Genomic DNA, 9,558 nt, shown 5'->3' on the forward strand with positions numbered 1-9,558 from the left:
GGTTCACTGTCTTGATTCCTGTCGCTTTATAATCAGTCTTGAAGTTGGTAATGTGAGTGATCTAATTTTGTTCTTTTTTCAAGGTATTTTCTTTTTGGCTCTTCTGACTCATTTGCAGTCATATATAAATTTTAGAAGCAGTTTGTCAATTTCCATTTTTTAGAAAGGCCTTTGGGATTTTGAATCGGTTAGCTTTTGCTGTGTAACAACACTTACTTACATCACGGCCCTTCTATGCACCAGCTGGCGGCCGCCGACCCAGCTGCACTTGGCCGGGAGGAGGCTCCTGGTTCACTCAGGGGCTGGGTCGAGGCTGCAGCTGCAGGCAGGAGCCTTCCTCTTGGTGACCTGGGTGGGCTGTAGGGAGGGGGCTAAGCCTGCAGCCGAACCACACAACCACACTTAAAGCCTCTGAGGGCAGCTCTGCCAACATCCTAGTGGCCTAAGCAAGTCACATGGTTGAGCCCAGGATCAATGGAGTGAGAAACTGTTCCCGAAGGCGATGACTTTTGGACAGTAATCCACCACACCTTTCCTGCAGACACCCAGACTTTACTGGGGCCATAAAAGATCCTTTTGAAAGCCAGGTGATTTCCAGGGCTTGGCTTTCGTCACCCCGAAGGCAGAGCTAATTGAATTGTCAGCTGTAGATCATTACACATAATTGTCGGCAGAAGATTGTGCGATTTTTGGCACATACCTCGGAAGGGCTTCAGAGAATTGAGTCACACTGCCATAGCAAAATTTCCTTCCACTCCACCCACTGCTTATGTGCACACAGCTCTCAGCGCTGACATCTAGAAGTGAGAACTGGGAATTGCATTGGTGAAGAGCCTTGTCTCAATCCTGGACCCGTGCACCAGTCAAAAAAGGCAGTCTGGTTCTTTCCTTTAAAAGATGCGTTTCCAACGAAATTGTACTTTTCATGGCTAGCAGTTATTATTCCAAATTTGTAATATATTTGTGTTTTGAACAGTTGTGAACTAAAATTGTAAAGATAAATCCAAGACGAGAATTGTTCTAACACCTAAAGCCTCCCGGGAAATAAGACGAATTTTAAAATTTCAATTTATATACAAATTTTTTGCTGTAGAGAAGTATATAGTATATTACCTTACCTTCTACAAATATCTGTAGAAGAATTAAAGCAGAAATATGAATTCTGTGGGTAACAGAAAGATGTCAAGTGCCTAAGTGTTAGAGAGGATGATCGTGTGCCGTTTTTAATGGATCATGTTGGATAGCAAATCGATATGGCATTTATATTCCATCTGGTTACATTTTAAAAAGTGATATGACAGTTTTATTTTTAAGTGTCAATATTTACAATATACCAGAAATTGTATTCTTTGTAACTATTTAAACTTACAAAATATTGTAGGTGTCAACTTAATGTGTGAGGGGGATGAAAAATATTTAAAACTATTGTAGGAAATATGTGAACAAAACTGGAAACTACTGATGCTAAGAGCATTAGGGAACCTTCCAGTCAGAAGAAGCCAAGAGACCAGGGAGCCACACTCAGTTCTGCTTTTTCAAGAAACACAGAATAAGCCTCTTCCCTTCTCAACTGGAAAGCTCAATAAGAGGTTTGAAGCAGCAACTCCCCACTCTATCCTCCGTCTCAGGTTGAGTCACATTGTCCTCTGCTGTGACTCCACAGTGCCCTCATTCTGGTTGCCCTCCTCCATGTGTGGGGCCATGGGGAAAACGCAGGGTCTTGAACCAGAGGACCGTGGGTGAGTGTTGGGCCACCATTTACAGAGTACCCTCTAACATACCAGGCCTCGCAGCAGGATCGGGACATACGCACCCTCACTACAGACCACATCCAACCCTGGAGGTCCCGATAGGACACCGTGCTGATCCCAGCAGGTGAGGAGGATGCAGGACTGATCCCGGAGCTGTGCAGCTCCACCCACTGCCTCGGCAGAGAAGTGAGGCCGTCCAGCTTCACCTATCATGTTTATGGGACAGAAACCCAAGCACTACATAAATGCTAGTCTTCTTCCTGTATGCATCAGTGTCCCTCAAGTGGTGCTATTCAGAAGTGGAGGTGATGTTCTAGATGGGGGCAGACAGAGAAAAGCACGTTGGCCTATGGCCTCCTCCAGTGTGAAAGCCTAGATTTCCACAGCTTACTTCTGGGTTAGATTTTCCTAACACCCCTCAGCCGTAGGCTCAGGGCGTCATACGGACGAGAGATGAAGGGGGGCAGGGTGGCCCAGCACAGAGCGGGGGACCATTCCGGAGAACGCCACACCAGGGTGTGTCTTTACCCCCACAAGCAGCAGGATGGCAGGAGAAGTTCAGACAAGGAGTGACACGGTCTAACGTGCTTTCAAAAGTGCGGAGACTAGACTAGGGGAGGCCAAGGGGTATGGTGACAGCGTTAGGAGCCAATTTCAGCAGGTAGGGCAGGAGGAAAGAGAGGTGGATGACCCAAGGTATTGACAAGCTACTGTCAACAGTCATGGTGATGGGTTGGGAGGTGACGGAGCAGGAACTTCAAATATAAAACATTGGATTATACCACTACAAGCTCAGAAATCTGGTGGTTCCCTAGTGAATACGTTCAAATCTCCTCCTCCTGACTTTCAGCACCCCCTGATCTGCTGGGTCTGTGGTGGTGTCTCCTTGTGACTCAAACATCCATCTCCCTGGTCACTAATGAGGCTGAGCACTCTTTTCACACGTGTTTTTTGTTTTTTTTTTAAAGATTGGCATCTGAGCTAACATCTGTTGCCAATCTTGTTTTTTTTCTTCTTCTCTCCAGAGCCCATGAGTACATAGTTGTATATTCTAGTTGTGGGTCCTTCTAGTTGTGGCATGTGGGATGCTGCCCCAGCATGGCCTGATGAGCGGTGCCATGTCCGCTTCCAGGATCCAAACTGGTGAAACACTGGGTCCCCAAAGCAGAGCACTCGAACTTAACCGCTCGGCCACGGGGCTGGCCCCTTTTCACACATTTATTGGCCTTTTGCATTTCTCTTTTTGAAGTGTCTGTTCGAGTGTTTTGCCAATTTTTCTATTGGATTGTCCTTCTTTAAAAAAAAATGTTTAACTCCCTTCCATATTCTGGACAGGTTCTTTTGCTTGTTGTTGGATAAATAGCGTGTTAATGTCTTCTCCCACGCTGTGGGCTTTGTCACTCTTTTGATGATGCCATTCTTTAACTTTGTATTACAGAAATTCTCAAATACATACAAAAATAGAGAGCGGAGTATGATGACCCCCATGCACCCATCGCTTGCCTCCTTTCCTCTCTCGTCCCCACCTCCCCTCCCCCACTGGAGGACTTTGAAGCAAATTCCAGCCGTTGTATCTTCTTATTTGAAAACGCTTTAGTGTGATTCTCTAAAAACTAGAGCTCCTTTTTCATCGACATGATCAAAACACCATTATCACAGCTAAAAAAATTTAGCAATTATTCCTTAATATCATCAAATATCCAGTCAGAATTCATTATTGTCCTTCATGGCGTGTTCTTTCATCTCATTTAAGAAATCTCTCCCTACCTCAAGGTCATGAAAGCAGTGCTGGCACTAATCTAATAATTCTGTTTTGGGATGTGCAGGGTCGGGGGGAGGGTGGGGGGGCAGGTGGGAGGCAAGGTACTGTTTCTGGCACGCTAGAGTATTTTCGTTTAAATTAAACTTGCTACTTTGAGATAATTATAGATTCACATGCAATTATAAGAAATAATATGGAGAGATCCCAGGTACCCTTTATCCAGTTTCCCCAATGGAAACATTCACAGAACTGTAGTAAAACATCACAACCAGGATATCAACGCTGATGCAGTCAAGATACAGAGCTTTTCTCCACCCGGCGTGTTGTCCTCCCATAGACACACCCTCTTCCCTCCCATCCACTCCCATCTTGGCCCCCGGCAACCACTCATCTGTTCTGCATTTCTTTATTTTCATCATTTCAAGAGTGGTATATAGACGGAAGCATACAATATGTAACTTTTTGGAACTGGCTTTTTTTTCACTCTCCATAATTCTCTTGAGATTCATCTAACTGGTTGTGTATTTCAATGGTTTGTTGCTTTTTACTGAAAAGTCTTCCATGGTGGGAATGGACCAGTTTGTCCCACCATTCATCCATTGAAGGACACTTGGGTTGTTTCCCGGTTTGGGTTGTACAAATAAAGGTGCTATAAATATTCATGTACTGGTTATGTACAAACACGATCATCATTTCTCTGGGAGAAATGCCCAGGAGTACGATTCCTGGGTCATGTGGTAGTTGTATGTTAGTTTTTTGAGAAGCTGGCAAACTGTTTTCCTTAGAGGCTTCGCGGTCGGACGTTCCCACCAGCAAAGGAGGGGAGAACCGGTTTCTTCACACCCTCCCCGACTTTGTTGTCATCACTATTTTTTATTCCAGCCGTTCTGATAGGTGTGCACTCTGGTCTTATTGTGGCTTGAACTTGGACTTCCCTAATGGTCAACTATGGTGAACAGGTCCTTGCCTTCTTTATTGCCTCTGCGGAGAAATGTCTCCCCATGTCTTTTGCCCACATTCTGAATGGACTGTTTGCTTGTTTACAGTTGAACTGTGAGAATTCTTCCTCTAAACTAGATACTAGTCCGTTGTCAGATGCACAGAATGCTAACATTTCCTCCCCTCTTGCCAGTCTGTTTGCCCTTTTAACGGACTTTCACGGGGGAAAGCCTTCATTTTGATGAAGTCCAGTGCACCCACCTTTCTTTTTATGGGTTGTGCTTTTGGTGTCCAGCGTAAGACCTGTTTGCCTAGCCCTAGAGCCCAGAGATGTTCTTCTGTTTGTTTTTAAGCTTTACAGTTTTATGTTTCCATTGGAATCTGTCGTCCATTTTGACTTTTCAACATCTTCACATTGGTGAACTCTGCTGTTCTTTCCTTACTGCACAGAGGAAACACCGCGTCCTGGAGGAAATAATGTCTTCTGGATAGATCTTAGGTGCAGCCCTTGTGGCACTTCTGTGTTCCAGTAAGTGACACCCTCCGAAGCACAGTGGTGTTGGTGGCCCCCTGGGGTGGAACAAGGAGGTGGCTGTGATTGCTTGCATTTTCAGGATTCTTGACTTAGCCTCTGTTGGGTACAAGAATGACAAAGTGATTTATGTATGCAAACTAAGTGGCTTCCATTTAATGTTGGGTTCAGAGGGTAGAAATTGCTTAGATGTGTATTTTGTTCCTACTACGATAGAAGTATTTGTCAGTTCACAGCTATGCTCTTGAGTTTTTAATTCAGAAAAACAGCCAATATTTTTATTCAAAAGAATCTTAGAACGTTGTTGCTGGAAGGCATCACAGAAAAGCTCTACCTCAGCGTTTCCCAAAAGTGTGCTCCATGGACCCTGAAGGCACCCTGTGATTAAAGGGTTCTGTGGCCAAGTGGGTTGGCGAAGACTGCAGACTTCTCTGTTCCCCTCCTTCCTCTTGATACTTTGTTAAAGGTTCTGAGAAGGTTTGCAGCCAATAAATCTGTTTAGTGTTGTTTAACTCAATGCTTCCCTATTTGCTTGACCTCATAATCCCCCTTTTATAACGTGCAGAACACGTTTTTGGAGCACCTGTTTTTCTTCTGGTGCCCACATTTTAGTCTTGAAGAAACTATGGGCCCCCAAAGGTGAGAGCTTTGTCGGTCTAGTGACCACAGGAGTGCTGTGTGTTTCCCCTCATCTCCTTTTGCCTTTCCTGTGGCGTTCCTGCTCTGGAGTGGCTGTACCCCAGTGTGCAGACCTGGGGCTGACCAGTGTTGGGGTCTCTGGCTGTGTTTACAGCACTGCAGTCTTATCAGAGCATAGGGATCCCCAAATACAGAGCAATCAATTACATCCGGGAGAAAGACTGGGCCCAGAGTTGGCCCCATGTCGTCAACATCCAAGTGTTGGATGAAGGTCTGGAGGAGCCGAGGAGCAATGAGTTGGAGAGGGTTCTAGAGACATTTCTTTCTTTTCTTTTCTTTTTTTGAGGAAGATTAGCCCTGAGCTAACTACTTCCAGTCCTCCTCTTTTCTCTGAGGAAGACTGGCCCTGAGCTAACGTCCATGCCCATCTTCCTCTACTTTATACGTGGGATGCCTGCCACAGCATGGCTTTTGCCAAGCCGCACCTGGGATCCGAACCTGGGATCCGAACCGGTGCACCCCCAGCCGAGAGAAGCAGAACGTGCGCACTTAACCGCTGCAGCACCGGGCGGCCCCTCTAGAGACATTTCACAGCAAGAGTTGAGTGGGCTCCATTAAATGGGTTAAGAGGGTTCACTGATTTCGGGAGAGGCAGAAGGCAGAGGGGCCTGGGGTTTTCTTTGGTGGATGGTGAGTCTGGTGGCCACGCTGCGGAACACAGGAAAGGGGCAGGCTGGGAGGAGGCGACAGAAGATGAACTTGGTTTGACTTGCGGGCCTGGAGTTCGTGGGGGCCCGGGATGGGTGCTCGCTGCAGAAAGGGGGCGGGATTCCGCAACAGGTGGTGGAGGGGCATGTCTGGGAGAGGGGGGCTTATCTAGAACAGGACAAAGGAGAACCCGGCGTCCTGGCGACGGGGGAGGGAGACCGCCAACCCAGAGACTGCTTGGACTTCGGCGGAGCACAGCGAGGGGGCCGGCGCCGGAGGCGAGGGCACCCCTTCACCAGCAGGGGGCCTCGCCTGCTCGTTCTCCGCGGAGAAGTGACACAATGAAGCGCTGGGGAGACATTATCTTGCCCGACCTTCTGCAAAGGAACCATTGCAACAAAGTTACCCAACGTGTGTGCTCAAACAAGCGGAAGGGGGAGCTGCAGGCAGACAGTTACAGAGCCTTCAGGGCGTTTTCTGACGCCGGAGATTACAGTAGCTGACAGCCTTTGAGTGATTGAGTGTTTCGAGCAGAAAATACCATGGTCATGTGAGGGAGACACAGGCAGACACAGAATGGGCACTTGGGAGTTGCGTGGTTCATAAGAGAGTAATAACATTCATGATTATTTTTAAATGTGAACTATAGTAAAGGTACAGAAAAGTCTATAAAAAATAAATGTGCAGCTTAAGAGACATGCAAAGTGAACCTCAGTATTACGGGAAGGAGCCTGCACCCCAAAAGCACCCCCGCACTCCCATGCCCCGCCGTGGTCACAGCAACCCACCGGCAACCAGCAGTCCTCACCACTGTAACTCTTAGGGTAACTACCTTCTTGCTTTTCTTTAGCTTTTCACTACTTAATTATGCATCCCTAAACAGTATAGTTCGATTTTGCCTGTTTGGGAACTTTTATAAGGAGAATCATGCAGTATGGCTGATGGCTTCTTTCAAGCAACCTTGTTGAGATTCATCCATATTGTTGCACGTAGTTGAAGAGTGTTCATTTTCGTCACTAGATTCCACTTTACGAATATATCACTCTCATCACTTATTCTACAGCTGAGGGGTATTTGGGTGGTACCCAGTCCCGTGCTGGCGTGCATTCTTCCTCCTGCTTGCTGGGCTTCTAAACCCACGTTTCAGCAGCCTATGTACCTAGGGCCATGTGTGGTTAGCTTTTACCTGACACTGCCAAACATTTTTTTCCAAAATGATTGTACTGATTCATACTCCCAAAGTAACACTCTTGAGAAAGTGAAAATGTGGATCTGAGTAGCCTAGAGAAGGTGAAGTAGATTCTGGTAAAGCAGGCAGGGTCTGTGTAAACCAGCTTAAAGATTTTAGGCCATATGCCGATGGAAACAGGGAGCCAATAAAAGGTTTTGAGCAAAGCAGGCACAAAATCAGATTTGTGTTCACAGGAGATGACTGCTGGGTGGAACAGTGAGGGAGAGGAGTAATTTCAGGGGCTTTAGTGGTCCAGGCCTCTGTGCCGGTGGAGGTGGTGGCAGAGGGTTAGAGAGAGATGGATGGGTGTCTGGGAGGCTGGGGCCATGGGACTGAATCCTGTTCACAGCAATGGTTTGGGGAAGATGGATATCCTTTTAAGTTTCTCTCTGGAGGAAAGGCTGATTGTCCTGTACTTACTCAGGCATGTCCTTGAGGATCGCATAGAACTAGTAATAAACCCAATGGATGTTAAGCTCCTTGCAGACGGGACCCGTCTTCATCTTTCTACCACCCTAGGCCGGAGGGACACACAGTTCCTTGCACCCAATATGCAGATAATACACGTTTATAGGATGAAGGAGTGAGCAGGCAAGTAGGTTAAAAAGATGATGACCAACTTCGGATTTTATTTCACCCTACGACTTCTAATCGCCCCCCAATTAGGGGGAGAAAGGAGTTAGCCCTCAGCTGGTTCTCTGGAAGAGGGTCCAAAAACAGTTGAGGGGGCCTTGAAGGATGGCGGAGGATTTGGGTGGGGGGAGAACGCTTCGGGACAAGTGGGGCAAGGACAGAGATGCAGAGGAGCGTGGTGGGGTCAGAAAAGGGCCCCATGGAAAGACTCTGGGGAGGCCCTGAGTGCTGGAAGAGCAAGTTTGAGTTCGAGCTCATCATTGATGGCAGCTAAGATCTACCAAAAACTTGATACTATTCTTACATGGATTATCTGGGTTCTTGGCCGGGAGGTGGCGGTGTGGTCGTGTGCGAGGGCCGCGGAGCGTTCAAGTTCAAGCTCCGGGTCGGGAGGAAGCTTCCCGACATTCATGTTTCGTTAATAACTTAAAAAAAAAAAAAAAAGCAAGGCTGAGATGCTGAGGCGCCAGGACGCGGACCCCAACACCACGCCAACACCGTGTCCCAGCGCACCCGGCCGGGTGGGGGGAAAGGTGGGGCAGGGTCGTGCATCCCCATCCCCACCGCGCGGGCAGCCGGAACGGGGTCCCCACGCGCGCCGGAGACGCGGGGGAGACGAGGGGTGTGTTTTCTTTTCTTTCTACCGGGTCTCGGGGAGCAAAGCCATGCTGGCCCCGCTCCGCCCAGTCGGAGGAGACGTCGCCCTTCCGAGCGGCTGCAAGGGGTCCCCCCGCCCCGCGGCGGGGCCTCCGCGCCACACGGGCCCGCGCCGCTCAGTCCGTGTCCCCGCCCGCCCCCACTTTCCACCACCCAGCGGGTCGCCGGCCCCGCCCCCGCGGCGCGCCTCCCCCTCCTTCCTCTTCCCCCCCTCGCTCTCCCCCTCCCTCTCCTTTCCCTCTCTCCTCCCTCCCCTCTCTTCCCACCTCCCCCTCCTCCCCTCCCTCCTCCTCCTCCCCAGTCTCCCCCCTCCTCCCCTCTCCTCCGTGTCCCCCTCCCCTCCCCTCCCCCTCCCGCTTCCTTCCCCTCGCCCCTCCCTCCGCCGCCTCCTCCTCCCCTCGCCCCTCCCTCTCCCCGGCCCCCGTCCCGGCCTCCCGCCCGCGCCCCTCCCCCTCCCCCGCCCGCCGCCGCCGCCTCCGCCCGCCGCCCCGGCCGTGTCGGGTAAACCTGTTTGGCGAGGCGGCCGCGCCGGGGCGGATCGTGCGGCCGGCGGCTCCCTCGCGGCTCGCGGCGTCGGGGCCCGTGGCGCGCGCGCGGCCGCCCCTCGGCCCCGGAGCCCCTCGGCGGCGCCACCATGTACTCGGGAGCCGGCCCCGGTGAGTCCGCGCGCTCCTCCCCGCGGCGCCGGCGGCGGTTGGCGGGCGGG

The 9,558-nt window shown here is 49.9% G+C and overlaps 1 protein-coding gene and 1 long non-coding RNA gene across 2 annotated transcripts in view; both read left to right on the forward strand.

Annotated features, from left to right (window-relative positions):
• Positions 1–4,421: 4,421 nt before the first annotated feature.
• LOC124227745 (uncharacterized) lies at positions 4,422–5,478 on the forward strand. The gene is made up of 3 exons (XR_006885533.1): positions 4,422–4,472; positions 4,903–4,981; positions 5,274–5,478. It is a non-coding gene; the product is annotated as an uncharacterized LOC124227745 (long non-coding RNA).
• A 3,868-nt stretch (positions 5,479–9,346) lies between these two features.
• Positions 9,347–9,558, forward strand: part of AGO2 (argonaute RISC catalytic component 2) — a 117,217-nt gene continuing 117,005 nt past the window's right edge. Inside the window, exon 1 of the mRNA XM_046642058.1 lies at positions 9,347–9,508. Coding sequence (XP_046498014.1) covers positions 9,487–9,508 — 22 coding nt within the window. The 5' untranslated portion in view covers positions 9,347–9,486. The remainder of the gene's footprint in view (positions 9,509–9,558) is intronic.

Source organism: Equus quagga, chromosome 16, assembly GCF_021613505.1.
Source record: "Equus quagga isolate Etosha38 chromosome 16, UCLA_HA_Equagga_1.0, whole genome shotgun sequence".
Taxonomy (NCBI): domain Eukaryota; kingdom Metazoa; phylum Chordata; class Mammalia; order Perissodactyla; family Equidae; genus Equus; species Equus quagga.